This window comes from Pleuronectes platessa, chromosome 21 (assembly GCF_947347685.1).
Source record: "Pleuronectes platessa chromosome 21, fPlePla1.1, whole genome shotgun sequence".
In the NCBI taxonomy this organism is placed as follows: domain Eukaryota; kingdom Metazoa; phylum Chordata; class Actinopteri; order Pleuronectiformes; family Pleuronectidae; genus Pleuronectes; species Pleuronectes platessa.
Genome location: NC_070646.1, coordinates 7,949,471 through 7,963,343, shown reverse-complemented (window position 1 = coordinate 7,963,343; position 13,873 = coordinate 7,949,471). Strand labels below are relative to the sequence as shown.

The 13,873-nt window shown below is 43.6% G+C and overlaps 3 protein-coding genes across 4 annotated transcripts; 2 read left to right on the top strand and 1 right to left on the bottom strand.

Moving 5' to 3' along the window:
* Positions 1–1,011: 1,011 nt before the first annotated feature.
* dhx32a (DEAH (Asp-Glu-Ala-His) box polypeptide 32a) lies at positions 1,012–7,098 on the top strand. Its single transcript, XM_053413981.1, has 11 exons — positions 1,012–1,275; positions 2,080–2,273; positions 3,136–3,508; positions 3,592–3,831; positions 3,922–4,015; positions 4,157–4,306; positions 5,236–5,427; positions 5,572–5,712; positions 6,193–6,383; positions 6,471–6,661; positions 6,900–7,098. Exons 1-11 carry the CDS (start codon positions 1,012–1,014, stop codon positions 7,096–7,098), a joined length of 2,229 nt encoding a protein of 742 aa, XP_053269956.1.
* Positions 7,099–8,033: 935 nt separating this feature from the next.
* On the bottom strand, positions 8,034–10,852 carry bccip (BRCA2 and CDKN1A interacting protein). Its single transcript, XM_053413982.1, has 7 exons — positions 10,653–10,852; positions 10,273–10,347; positions 9,607–9,687; positions 9,432–9,518; positions 9,153–9,340; positions 8,803–8,971; positions 8,034–8,630 (listed from the first exon to the last, which is right to left on the bottom strand). The coding sequence occupies exons 1-7, from the start codon at positions 10,791–10,793 to the stop codon at positions 8,460–8,462; spliced, it is 912 nt and encodes a 303-aa protein (XP_053269957.1). The 5' UTR covers positions 10,794–10,852; the 3' UTR covers positions 8,034–8,459.
* A 130-nt stretch (positions 10,853–10,982) lies between these two features.
* uros (uroporphyrinogen III synthase) lies at positions 10,983–13,864 on the top strand. Of its 2 annotated transcripts, none has more exons than XM_053413984.1 (10): positions 10,983–11,242; positions 11,651–11,725; positions 11,849–11,932; positions 12,025–12,121; positions 12,276–12,350; positions 12,698–12,772; positions 12,875–12,958; positions 13,116–13,201; positions 13,275–13,373; positions 13,478–13,864. In XM_053413984.1, exons 2-10 carry the CDS (start codon positions 11,663–11,665, stop codon positions 13,610–13,612), a joined length of 798 nt encoding a protein of 265 aa, XP_053269959.1. In that variant the 5' UTR covers positions 10,983–11,242; positions 11,651–11,662; the 3' UTR covers positions 13,613–13,864. The 2 variants fall into 2 exon arrangements, with proteins under 2 accessions (XP_053269959.1, XP_053269958.1); XM_053413983.1 differs by having other exon boundaries at positions 10,985–11,231.
* The last annotated feature ends 9 nt before the right edge of the window (positions 13,865–13,873 follow it).

The following is a 13,873-nucleotide window of genomic DNA, read 5'->3' as shown; positions in this document are numbered from 1 at the left end:
CCTGCCTATAGGGTGTATAATTCCAGTCAGAGTTTATTTTGGGATTCAAAGGCCAAAATTATGTGTTTAGTGCTGAATATTTTAACTACACTTGCAATTAAAGTCATTTAGGCCACATTTAATGGTTCCTCACAGACACGTAGGATGTAGTTTCACAGACCACAGAGCTGACACATGAAGATTAGGTGAAGATAAAGGTGTGTGGAAGTGGAGTGAAGAGGATCAAAGAGCGTCCCCTGGTGGTGAATCTGCAGCCTGCTTAAGGTCAATTTGTTGATGGGTAAGTGCATTTAGTTCAACTTAATCAAGTAGATGCTTCCCATTAAAAAAAGTAGAGAATTCAACAACAACAAATATGGAAAAATGCGGAAAAAAGTTCACATCTTTCTTTTCCATTATTTAGTGTTTTGTTTTATTATGAAATGTTTATCATGATATAATCTCTTAACTCTAAAAAGGTGTGTCATCCCTTAAATTACTGTCTCATAATTATCACTTAATGTCCTATAATTATATATATTTATATATCTACTTAAGTGCTGGAAATGAATCTGGGCATTGGATTATCATTTCTACAGCTGAAAACAATATACTTCACTTATTCAATAAACACTGTCAACATATTTTTTTTTTCTTTCAACATAACATGTAAGATAATTTTAGGATCAGATGCGAGCCTGCTCGCTGCTCAACACGTGATCGTTTGGATAATATTCAGGAGATTATGACGAGATCATGCACACCGCTCAGTATTGACCGTGGAGCCCGATAAGCAGCGTGGAGCACGTGTGGAGCCACGCTGCATGGAGGAGAAATTACGCACCGGTGCGCACCGCGCGTCAGCCAGCCAGGCTCGAGGAGGACAAATCCAAACTTTGACAGCTTGTAGTTTCGGCAGATTGGAGCCATCCTGGTTAAAAGTTTTTTAAATAGCACCTTTCTGATTAAATCTTAATGGACTTGTAAACTGTTTGGAAAGGAGGAGGGGGAAAGAATCACCCGTGCGCTCTCATGTCGGAGGAAAACAATCCAGCGGAGACAGCAGAAGTCTGCGCTGAGGATGTGGACTGTCCCGGGGAAGAGACGTTCGGCTTTGGAGACGACCTGGAGCTGAATCAGTTCGATGGGTTGCCGTTTTCCTCGCGGTACTACAAGCTGCTGAAGGAGAGGAAGACTCTGCCTGTGTGGAAGCTCAGGTGTGAGTTCGAGGAAGCGCTGGTGAGCAACCAGCTGGTGATTGTGAGTGGGACAGCCAAGACTGGGAGGAGTACACAGGTAAAACCATATGATGTTCATTCTCTGGAAGGAGAAAATCTACCAGAAAGATTTTGTTTGTTAAAAAAAGTCATATTTGATGAAGTTACATTTGTCATTATGTGGGGGCTTAGGGCATCATCTATAAATAATAGTGCAAGCACATTTCTCTATCTATATTTAATCTACTTTTAGATTTAAATTTGGACCCAAATACCAAAACATAAGCCACCTTTTATGACTTTATGTCTCATGTTCAGTTCAGCCCTCCAACTGCACATTTGAAAAGCTCCCCATGACTTATTTGAAGTATAGTAGATCCTCTACAAAGTATTTTTTTTCTATCCAGTATTTCCACCTTCATCTGCCTCTCTGCACAACTTCTGTCTTACACATAGTTTTGATTCTTGGGGATGTTCTTTTAAACCAAAGCACCATATGATGTGAGTCAGTGTGAACAAGCTGCCCAGCTCAGCAGATGCTGTTGTGTTACTGTGATGCTATACCAGCTCCTGCCTGCCTGCCTGTCAGCCAGCACAAAGGCTCCAGCAGGGGTGTTAGGGGACCTCCTGCTGCTAAGCCCTGATCCGCTGGAGCCGCCACATGCTGCCAAAGCAATATTGCATTATGAGCGATAATACCAGAGGATATATCCTGTCAGTGTTTGTTTTGCTGTGTGCTTAAACAAAAGCCGTCAGTGCCATCCTGAAAGGATCCCTGCCAGGGAGAACCGGGATGATGTAAATAAATAGAAAAATGTTCTGTTTAATGGAGAAGAAATAATCCAAAGCACTGTAAAGACATCCAGTGGCTGTTCTCTCTCAGATCCCTCAGTGGTGCGCAGAGCTCTGCCTGTCTGCCCAGTACCAGCATGGCATGGTCGTGTGCACGCAGACCAGCAGGCAGCAGTCCGTGGACCTGGCCCTGCGCGTGGCTGATGAAATGGACGTGAACATCGGCCACGAAGTTGGTTACACCATCCCTCTGGAGACCTGCTGCTCCTCCGACACGGTCCTGAGGTGTGTGGCAAGCTCCCGGTCTGTTTCACAGCCGGCAGCAGCATCGCAGGCTGACACTTTAACATCATCCACAAAAAAATCACTGTCACTCTTAGTTTGCTCCAGCCCTCTGCTCCTCAGCAGATGGGTGGTACACACACACACATACTCTCTCACACACACACACACACACACATACACACACATACACTCACACACACACTCACACACACAAATACACACACACACATACTAAGAGATGTTGTCCAGTGAAGATTCAGCTTCCCTCTAAATTAAATACATAATTTTTAAGTAATTTATGCTCATCACCATATATTGAAAAAGCGAATGGTGAATGGTTTGTATTTATAGTGTTTTTCTAGTCTTGATAACCATTTAAAGCTCTTTACAGTGCAGTTAGCCGTTCACCCATTCACACACATTCACACACAGTGCATCTATGTGCAGACTGTCATGTTTCTCCTGTAGAACTGGGGCCACTCTTGGAAAAGGTTGGATTTGTTGTCCAGCGGTTACATAGACCAACTCTGCATGCAAATTCCGTGAATATGAATAAATCAAATTCTGTATTTTACATGACACAAAATAATGTGAAAACAATATGAGCGAAGTTGCTTGTGATGAACTTAGAAATAGTTTGCGAATGCTGAATATGCAATGAAGTAACTGTTTACTCACCATATAAGCTTAGAAATGTTCCCAACTTGTTTCTTCAGGCCCCAAATGGCCAAAACTTTGCTATTAGTTGTGTCAAGAAGACAGATTTATACATATATTATTGCTATAATCCTTAGTTGTCACTTGTGCTGCTGTCAAGTTATTGCGTCATCATAACACCCCTCTGATGGCTTTAATCACCCAGATACTGCACTGATGACATGCTGCTGAGAGAGATGATGTCAGACCCTTTCCTGGAGCACTATGGAGCCATTATTATCGACCAGGCCCACGAGAGGACCGTTAGCACAGACATACTGCTGGGTCTCCTCAAGGACATCCTGCTGCAGAGGCCAGAGCTCCGGGTGGTGGTCCTCGCCGTCCAGCCCATGACTGACAAGCTGCTGAAACGGTACGGCAGCATCCCTCTCATCAACCTGGAGGCCTCGTGTCCTGTCGAGGTGGTCCACAGCAGCAGCCACAACAAGGACTACTTCTACTCGGCGCTGAGGCTGGTGCTGGAGATCCATCGAGCCAAAGAGGACGGAGACGTTGTCGTGTTTTTTGCCTCAGACGAGGTATGAGATTGTTTTAGCAATTTTTCACCAGTGGTTCCATTGGGCTCAGAGCTAAGACTGGTTTAACAAACATCTACTTTTAGGAGGCCCGCTGTGCCCAAAGCATCCTCCAGAGAGAAGGCACCAGGCTGGGGGCGGACTTGGGCGAGATGGTGCCCGTGGTCCTGTGCCCAGGCCAGGGAGGGCTACTGCCTTTCCTGAACAAGCAACCAGACTCAAAGACGTCCAGGAGAGTCCTCCTCTCCACCCAGCAGGGAGTGGACATGTGTTGGGCGATAGAGTCCCTCAACTTTGTCATCGACACAGGAGTCCAGAAAAAAATGGTAAAGCATTTTGTAAGGAATGGCGAAAATCCACCTAAATTAGTATTCTGTTGATATTAATTAGTATTTGGGTTTCACCTCCTACTGTAGGTCTACAATCCAAGAATAAGAGCAAACTTCGAGGTTCTTGAACCCATCAGTCAATGTCAGGCCGACCTACGCAAGCAGCTGTCTGGGCCAAGAGGTATGTGTGATGGACATGGAGCTAGAGAATAGTTGGATAAGGTTGAAAATTGATGATTTGAAAGTCAAACTATGACATAATATATCAAATATCTTCCATCACCTTACTGTCTCACTGAATTGGGTTCAATTTATTTCCCAGGTAAATGTTTCTGCCTGTATCCAGAGGAGAGTCAGCTTCCTGCAGAGAACACACCACAGATCCTGGAGTCTAACATCACGCCAACGGCCCTTTTCCTAAAAAGGATGGAGATAGCCGGCCTGGGACAGTGTGACTTCATCGACCGACCAGGTGAAGTATCCTCCCCGGGGGGGGGGGGGGGGAGCTTTGGACGAGTGACCACTGGACTGGATTCATGACTACATTTTATTTTGGGTTACAGTTTCCCACAGATGCTATTCCCTCTCTCCCCTCCTAAAAAAAAAAACAGAAGTGTGTGAGGGAGTTTTTTGTTGGGGATTTTTTTGGGGGGGGGCTGAAGGAAGACAGATGAATTTGCTCTGTGTAGCTGTTTGGGCCCAGTCAGCCATGATTTAGCTGAGCTGACAGGGCCCTGCGACCAACCATTGTCTGAGCGCTGACCTCCCCTCACATGAACAGGACAGGCTCAAAAGAGGCCAGCTCATTAACGATTACACAACACGTCTCATTAGGGCAGCGCCAAGCAAGTACAATGAAGGGAAGGTACACGCCAAATGTATTGTAACATCTCTGCATTCTTTTAGAATTCTGGCACAAAAATGACTTTTCCCCGATGTGCATGATTCATATTCTCCTGAGTGAGAGAATGTGGGGAATAGAAAACTTGAAGCCTAAAGTCCTGAAAGGATTCCTATGGTGCAAGTTTGTAAAAATGTCTACTCATCACTTTCTCGCCCATATATTTCCTCTATCGCAGCATGTTTTCTATGCTTCCACTAGGTGGCACTAAAGTCAGGAATTTACTAATTCTCCACATCGTGACTTATGGGTGATGAACACTTTGCTATATACAGCTATGATGTGATATAAATTATAGAGATGAGAGAAGTAGAATACATCGATCGCTTATCCTTTCAACTTAACCGGGTTTGTTGCTGAGGGCCCTAGGAATCTTAGACCTCACTTAGGTTTTGTTGAAAATAGAGATTATTTTGTGAGTTTATAAAAATAAACCATATTTTGAATGGACACTTCACTTAACAAACGACACATAATAATTCCTCTATTCATTTTCTCAGATCCCGAGGGTCTCATGCAGGCGCTAGAGGAGCTCGACTACCTCGCAGCTCTGGACGATGACGGCAACTTGTCCGAGATCGGCATCATAATGTCTGAAATCCCTCTGGAGCCTCAGATGGCCAAAGCTCTGCTCGCGTCCTGCGAGTTCGACTGTGTGAGTGAGATGCTGACCATCGCAGCGATGCTGTCTGGTACGTGTGCCACTCGCCTAGAATGAGACTTGAAACAAGTTCACCATATGGATGCTGTTGTAGATTCTCTCAGACTCTGAACCAGTCTGTGGTCAGAGTGGCTTGTCTCACTGACTCAGACCTCCATGTGTCCTCGTCCTTCAGCTCCGAGCTGCTTCCTGAAGCCACCTGCCGGTCTGAGTCATGAAGCTGTCCAGTGTCACAGGAAGTTCCAGCACCCTGAAGGAGACCACTTCACCCTCATTAACATCTACAACGTGTTCAGACAGAGCCAGAGAGAACAATGTGAGACGATGTTAAAGAAGAGAACCAATACACTTTTAATCATGCTATAGAGCTACAGACACTGGCCCTGATTCATCCTCACTGATCTTATATCAGTTATTTAATGTAAGAAAAACGTAATCCTTGTAACATTGAATGTACCAAAAGAAGTTTGTTTAAAAAAGACAATGCACTGAGGTCCCTTAAATGTGCTTTTACACATCACTCCACCAGGAATAAAAATAAATCATACAGGAGAAGGGAACCTGGTATCTAGCTAATATGAAGAGAATTAAATCTTCAAAAAAGAAATCCTATTACCGGTGGATTAATCTTCAGCAAGATGTCATCATTAATTTCCTCCTGTCACTGGTTTGTTGCTACTACAGATTTAAAAGAGCTTAATTTCATTTAATTCTCGAGGACCTGATCCAAGCTGAGCGTTGTCTCTTCTGAGACCCTGTTTTCTAAAACGCCGTCATAATGTATTTTCTCCACCAGACATCAATTCTGAAAAGTGGTGCCAGGACTATTTCCTGGATCACTCTGCCCTGAAGAAAGCTGAGGCCATTAGATCGGAGTTGACCGACACTTTGAACCGGATCGAGCTTCCCATCTCGGACCCCTCGTTTGGAACCAGGACGAACATGCTCAACCTCAAAAGGGCTCTGCTGGCTGGGTTCTTCATGCAGGTATACGGAGACTAAGTGTCAGCATTGATGAATCTACCTTCTAAAATGAATCCACGTTTTCAGCGTCTTCATATATTGTTTTGGCAGATCGCTAGAGATGTAGACGGAGCAGGAAACTACTTCATTCTGACGCACAAGCACATGGCCCAGGTTCACCCGCACTCTGGTTATGGCGCTCAGTCGCAGAAGCTCGGGCTCCCGGAGTGGGTGGTTTTCCACGAGTACACTCTGTCAGAGAACAACTACATGAGAACAGTGTCTGAAATGTCCCCACAAGTGTAAGTCAATCCCCTTTTCAAGACCAAAACAACATGTGCACGACCCGATTACATCTGAGTTCTCGTGGGACAAATATTTTGATGCTTTTATAATAATAGTAAAATTGAGGCATTTGGTTATAATCTTTTTAATCCTCTTTTAAACCCCCTACAGAAGTTCTTTTTTTAGGATTTGTTGTTTTCCACATAAAAAATTAAGCGTTGACCATATTCTGTCTTGTTTTTCCATCTCTTCTAGGTTCATTCAAATGGCGCCGCTCTACTTCTTCTACAATCTGCCACCTAGCGAGAGCAAAGAAATACTGCAAGGCCTGTTGGACCCGGACGGAAACAGAAAACGGAAAGATGAGAAACAGAAAGCTGCTTCACTGAGCAGCGAGGCCGGCAGCGGCTGTGCGGTGATGCCACAGAGCTACGACAGATGTGTGATTCAATGAGCTGAGAACTTTGTATCTCAACGTCTAATGCATTAATGCTTGTAAAATATTTATAGCCAATGAAAACAACTCTTGTAATAATAACTTGCTTCAAAGTTGTTTTGATGGTGCGGGTACAATATGCTCACTTCTTCTGACGGTGGTGTTTTCTAGTGAGTTGACGTAAGAAGTAGTGAACAAACCACAGACCACTTTTATCCGTTGTGTAGTCTTGTATTCTCTTCAGTCTTGTATCTGAGGAAGTTTCTTTGTTCCAAGGTTTTGTTTTCACTTCAGCTTGTTTGTTTTTTCTGTCTCATACTTAGCAAGACTACACAAAAATCGACCAGAAGCATCACCACAAAACTTGCTGGAAGGATGCGGCACAGTTCAGGGACGAATTCGTAAAAAATGTTGATGCAGATCAGGGAGCAAATCAAGGAAGGTTTTTTTTTTTTTTACTTTGACATTTAGAGGGTTTTCATAACATTTTTAATTAATTTCTCAGAATTTCATGAAACTGATATTTATGAGTGTGCGCGATTTGGTGCTGATCAAAATAAAAATCTGCATTAGTGAATTTAAATGCGGTTTTGTAAAGGGACTGTTGGGCCTTGGTGGGAGTATGTGCTGTCTGAGTTCTTCTAGAGTCATTATGTACCGTCCTCTCCCCCTGTCGCTCTGGAAACATCAGTATCTCAGAAGCGGTGTAGGTTTTTAGAATTTAAAGAGCAGATGGTTGATGCTCGCGGTTTTTCAAAGAGAACATGTGACGTAACCAAAGGAGGCAGATTCAAAAAGAGAACCTGGCCCATTGTCACCTCCTTACCCTCGGTCATTATGCGAAGAAAACATTATGAACCTTATGGGTGAGTTGACATGCAGATCTATAATATTAATCAGTCAAGAGATCTTGTGAGGTACATGATTAATATAAATTGATCGACAAACACAAATGATAGTATATATGATTTAATAGCAAATTGAACCAGATCAAATTGGTTACAAATAAGCTTTCTACCAGGTTTTCATCAAAGACAAATCTGAAACTTGTCAAATTAGTAAACCATTCCTCCTCCATCCACTGAGACTAGAGTCCAAAATTACCAATTTCATAAACACATGGTTCGTCATCTGTAAGAAACATGACTGTGCAGTTCTACTTCTATTCACAATGTAACAGTTGTATATTTCTGCACTAAAAGCTGAGCATATATCTTTCAGCCTCGTTTCTTAAATGAACCTGAAATTTGTAGAAAAAAACTCTTTACAATAGCGACACTGCTGTAGCTGATGGTACCAAACGTCTCTAAAGAGAGAAGTGAACCATGACCCTGAAAGTCCTCAGTGTGTACTTAGGTGGCTTAGGTTTAATGTGGGGTTCACACAGTTAAGTATTCCTTGAGTTTGTCCATGATGATGGGGAATCGGTCTGCAGGGATCAGCATCACCGTCCTGAAGGGCTTCATGGGGACGTCTTCAAACGACCATCTGCCGCTCAAACAGGAGTCTGTCTCGTCCTGGACCGAGTAGTGGAACTTCATGGTGGCTTGCTATGAGGAGGAAACAGACAACGCTTAGAACTACAAGAACATTTAGCCGTGATTTACATCACATTAAAAACTTAAGCAACAAAGAAACTGCATCTGAAGTACAAAATTATTATCCAATTTTAGTATCAGCGTAGTCTGTGTTTATTATCCTGCATTCTTTGCTTGTATTTACCTCATAGAAGAATTCCTCCTCTGCGTTGACAAATAAGTACTCCTCTTTGGGTGCTCCTCCTCTGGCTGGGATGCTCTTGGTTGCCTCCTTGCAGGTCTTGCTGATCATCAGACAATAGTGACACTTCCCACTGGGCTTGTTCGTCCTCTGAGCTTCAGCTATCTCTTCCCTGGGGGACAGAATTACATTTGGTTTTACTTTCATGCACACTACACCTTCAAAAAACCATAAAGTGTACTCCCCTATCTTCAATCATTACTTAGGCTTTATATAGAGTCTATCATTATATATAGATTTCTCCTTTTAAGAACATACGCAGGAGGACAGACGAGGACAGAGCAGGAACTCACTGGAGCTGTTTGTGCAGAGGCAGGGCGATCTGTGGGGGGACGTTGATGAAGCGCTCGCTCAGCAGGAGCCCCACGGGCTTGCTGCTGTCGCTGAGGATCTGCTCCAGCTGCTCTGTCATGCTGGGGGTGGCGCTCTTCTCACACTGATCCACGAGCAGATCTTTCACCTCCTCCACACACTGCACATCCTGCCAGCAGAATAAGACACACGTACAGCTGAAATTAAAATGAATGGCCAACGGTTTATAATAAAAGCCTGTTTGAAAAGCCTTTGTTTACCTTCCTCTCCGTCAGGTTGATCATTGTGATGAACCCAAACACCTCGTCTGGGTCGTCGTCATCACTGTCCTCTGGTACCTCCGCTTGCTGGAACAAAGAGGAGGAGGATGTGAATTCATGTTAGAGCTGCAACCCCTCGAATTGTTAAATGAGATGAGACAGCTGAGCCACTCACCTTGATGACACTTCCAAGATGATTCTGCTGAATGATGAGGTCTGTGATCTCTGAGGTGTTTACATGGGCCTTCAGGAAGAGCTGTGTCCAAACAGAAGAGAAGGGAGGTCACACTTCGCCTCAAACATAACATAAAGATCAAGCTACCATACAACCAAGCACTTTGTTAGGAACACCCTGTTCATCTGCAAGTCAGTCAAACTGCAGATAAACACCTTGTTGATGAGGAGTCATAGGAAAAAGGTGAGACTTGTTGGAGCTGACAAGATTCAGCAACTTAGACAATCACACTTTACATCTGTGACATTTACTATTTGCTATCGAAAATCCAATAGCAAAAATATTGATAAATGGAATAATCCGTCCCTGTGCAGAAATGCTGTGATGCAATCAGCCAAATTCGAATATGTAGATAAATCAAGTGTTCCATATCCACATCACGTTTGTAAACTTTTTCTGTTTATTTATATTTTAACTTGTTTGATGGATTTATCTGTTTTTAATTTACATTTTGAAATGAATCCAAATTCTTGAATGTATGAGCTCGTGGAGACCAAGACAAAAACACCCGAGGCTCCTCTGGGGAGCAGAGAGAAACCATGTGCAGTGTTATGGTGGTGTTCCTAATAAAGTGCTCAGGGGGCGAACACACTGTCCCACACCGACCTGTTGCAGCAGCTTCTTGACGCCATTGAAGTCATTGGCTGCGATCGTGTGAGCCTCGAAGTCCACAGTGATTTCCTGGAGAACAGGAAGAAAACACGACAGTTAAAAACAAAGAATAACATTTAACATGTCACTAATCACGGCTACTTTCGTTGCTGCGACAATAACAGAGAAGCTAATTCGTTTACTTCCAGGGTCTAGTTTATCCTAAGCAGGTGAATTGACGTGTACTGTGAATACTTGTAAGTATATATTCATTCATATAATAACGTTACATCTTAAAATATCTATTTAAAATACTTCATAGTGGAAGTAACAGCTGGGTTAGCCTGCTAGCTAGTTAGCAGAGGCCAGTGAACGCGTGTTCTGGGTTAATTCACCTCGTTGATTTCTTCGTCCGACGCTTCGCTGTCCTCCTTCCCGGAATCGCCCTCCTCATCCCGGCTCTCGTCGGAGCTGCTGTCGCCCTCCTTGGGATTCTCACCCAGACCCACCGCTCGCTTCTTTGCCATCGACGCCATGCTGCTTGCGAAAAGATCTACACACCACGCGTGTCAACCGAGAGTGGGCGGTGCACGGAGTGTTAAAGTGCATCCTGAAGGGAGAGAGAGATCCGGTGAAAGTGACACAGTGAAGACGCCATTACGGCTCCGAATGTACACGACTAGCAGACTAGCGCGGAGCCACAATGGCTTCCGGGTTGACGTTGGTTAAACGGAAGGAACCATTTATGAATAAGGGGTGGCTGCCTTTTATACTTTATTAAAACTACTATGGTACTGTCATAAATAGATAATCATATCACTTATTAGCATTTATTATGTTTTGAACTTTACTTATGTTTTTATTTATGTAATATAACGCGCTTTTGCGAGGTTAGTGAAATAGTGACTGTTTAATCTTCCCTTTCTTCACCACGGCTGGAGTCGTCACTCGCTCAGCTGTAGGAACAACTCCAGGTACCTACATTGTGTGTATCATTTAGTGTTTATAACCACATGCTGCAGATATACAACATCGTATAGCACTAGAAAGATTAAATATGCTTTCCGGGTATAGATGTTAGCTTCTGTTCAGGGAACAGCTGATCGGGGGCTAACGTGTTCGCATGTCTTGCTAATGTAAACAACAACAGGGCAGGAGGACATGTTTCAGCTGCACACACGAGTTTAAACTTTTTATTCACCTCCTGATTACTGTGCAATAATCGTGAGTGGACATATTTGTTATCAGCACGAGGCACATGGCAGTTTGAGGGTGTAGCTGAGCTCGTTGTGTCCTTCACACCCACTGTCCTCAGGGTCTGTGCAGGTCCCACAGCTGTCTCCACACTGCTCCCTGCTTTCTGCTCGTTTATTTGGTCCATACGTTTTTTAAGGTTATTACCAAGATGCACGTGCTGCTCCTGAAAGAACCGAGAGATGGAGAGACTGAGCCTGATCCTTACATCAAGGTAGAGACCGTTTTTCTCCACAGGAACTTGCATCTAATGATATGGAGCATTTGACAGGTTTTAATATGTTTTTTTTTTTTTTTGTTTGCATTTGGCTGCATATCCTCTCATCCGTTTCTCCAGGAGCTGGCGTCCCACGGGCACAAAGCCACCTTGATCCCTGTGCTGTCTTTTAAGTTTGTCTCCTTAAACATGTTGTCGGACATGGTAAATTACACCCTGACAGTATACACCACAATAAATTCAATATATTTGTCACTTGTGTTCTTATATGTCACGTTTGTTCTTTTATTATGTAGCTTTTCCAACCAGAAAAGCACGGAGGACTTGTATTCACCAGTCCCAGAGCGGTAGAGGCCGTGAAGATGTGCTTAGAAGCAGAAGAAAGAAGGGAGGGTGAGACTGAACAGAAACACCTCAGAATGATCACAATCCCCTGGAAGCACGTGTCCAGATAGAATATATGTCTGGATTTCTAACTGATCCATGAAACAATTTAATTCAAGTTTAATTAAATGGTCAATTTTATTGACCCTAATTCTTAATTCAGAGTGGAACAGCTCTGTGAAAGACAAATGGAACACCAAGTCCATCTATGTGGTCGGGAAGGCCACTGCGGCTTTAGGTGAGTCTGAAAACACTTTTCTCCCAGAATATGTTTTTATCTAAAAGTCAGACTTTGTGCATAGTGCTTGTTATAAACCTCCTCTGTGTCAACGCTCGCTGCAGCAGAGTGTGTCCGGCACCTGGTGCTCACAGGGACGTGTGAAGTGATGTTACTGCCCTCAGTCGTTTAGAAAATAGGTTGTACCAAAGTGACAGTTTGCTGTGACACAGGTGCAGCACGATCCTGATGTATATTTAACCTTCTTTGTTCATGATCAACGTCAGCTGTTTTTTTGTTATTATTGTTATATGTGCATGATTTCCCCATTGCATATGTTATTCATCCCTTTTGTGTTTAATCCACAGTGCGAAATCTAGGTTTGAATCCTTTGGGGGAGGACACGGGGACGGCAGAGGTCCTATCACGTCTCATCATTGAACGTAGGATATCATTTTATCCTCGTGTCATCAGGGTTCACTTAATTTAAGAATTTTTGATTGTTCTGGTTACTAATCCGACCTTTAAATTAATTCTCATCGTAGGAGAGGACACAAATATTCCACCACTTTTTTTCCCCTGTGGCTCAATCAAAAGGGAAGTCTTGCCTACGGCTCTGAGGGAAAGTGGTAAGCACCCCCCCCCCCCCCCCCCCCCCCCCCACCACCTCTTTGGGGCTCACCATTAAAACTCAAGGTGGTGAAAGTCCCACTGGGGTTACACTAATTATAAAACAGTAATTTGCGCTACCTTTATAACTGTGGGGATCGATGTCTTTGTTTCCAGGAGTGCCCCTGGAGACGCTGACTGTCTATCAAACAGCCGAACATCCAGATCTGGAGAAAAACCTGAAGAACTACTTTACAGAGGAGGTAAAAACACTGAATACACATTAGAGAATACACATTTATGTTGAAAGTGCTCACTTTGTCTGTGCGTTGACAGGGCACCCCGGCCAGCGTGGCTTTCTTCAGCCCATCAGGGGTGAAGTTTTGCCTGGAAGTGCTGCGGAGGTTGTCGGGTGAACACGTCACGGAAATAAAGGTAAAGCCTCCTCATTCAGTCGCACATAAACAAATTGAAGGAATCTACAGCCATTAGCAGTTCGTCCATTCCTCTGACTGTCCCTTATATATCTGTGTTTCCAGTTTGCAGCCATAGGACCGACCACACAAGACGCGATGACGGCAGAAGGCCTGTGTGTCAGCTGCACTGCAGAGAAGCCAACAGCGGAGCACCTGGCTGCAGCCATGGCCAAAGCTCTACAACCACAGCCACTTTAAAATCATCCACTTAAATTCTCTATTTTTTTATATTCTGTGTTATTTATTTGTGTTGCCATTTGCCTTTTTAACTTTACGCTCTTATCTTGCAATTTATGAATGTTTATTTAAGATGCTTCGCCATAGAGAGAAAAGATGTGTCATGTGCCAGAGAGGCCACAGTAATGTGAATATGATTGTGTATTTATTTATGTTAAACACAAGTGAGTGATTATTTTTTAAAATAAACTTGGGTCTGTTTGGTGTTGGGAAGGTTTGTTC

Bases quoted from the DNA above. Each gene is read 5' to 3' on its own strand.
- dhx32a (XM_053413981.1), top strand. From the start codon at position 1,012: ATGTCGGAGGAAAACAATCCAGCGGAGACAGCAGAAGTCTGCGCTGAG. The intron at 6,384-6,470 runs GTATACGGAGAC...TTGTTTTGGCAG, and splicing joins TGGCTGGGTTCTTCATGCAG to ATCGCTAGAGATGTAGACGG. The intron at 6,662-6,899 runs GTAAGTCAATCC...CATCTCTTCTAG, and splicing joins TCTGAAATGTCCCCACAAGT to GTTCATTCAAATGGCGCCGC.
- bccip (XM_053413982.1), bottom strand. From the start codon at position 10,793: ATGGCGTCGATGGCAAAGAAGCGAGCGGTGGGTCTGGGTGAGAATCCC. The intron at 9,519-9,606 runs GTGAGTGGCTCA...TCTTTGTTCCAG, and splicing joins ATCTTGGAAGTGTCATCAAG to CAAGCGGAGGTACCAGAGGA. The intron at 8,631-8,802 runs GTAAATACAAGC...TCCTCCTCATAG, and splicing joins AGGAGGAATTCTTCTATGAG to CAAGCCACCATGAAGTTCCA.
- uros (XM_053413984.1), top strand. From the start codon at position 11,663: ATGCACGTGCTGCTCCTGAAAGAACCGAGAGATGGAGAGACTGAGCCT. The intron at 11,933-12,024 runs GTAAATTACACC...TTTATTATGTAG, and splicing joins TAAACATGTTGTCGGACATG to CTTTTCCAACCAGAAAAGCA. The intron at 13,202-13,274 runs GTAAAAACACTG...GTGCGTTGACAG, and splicing joins AGAACTACTTTACAGAGGAG to GGCACCCCGGCCAGCGTGGC.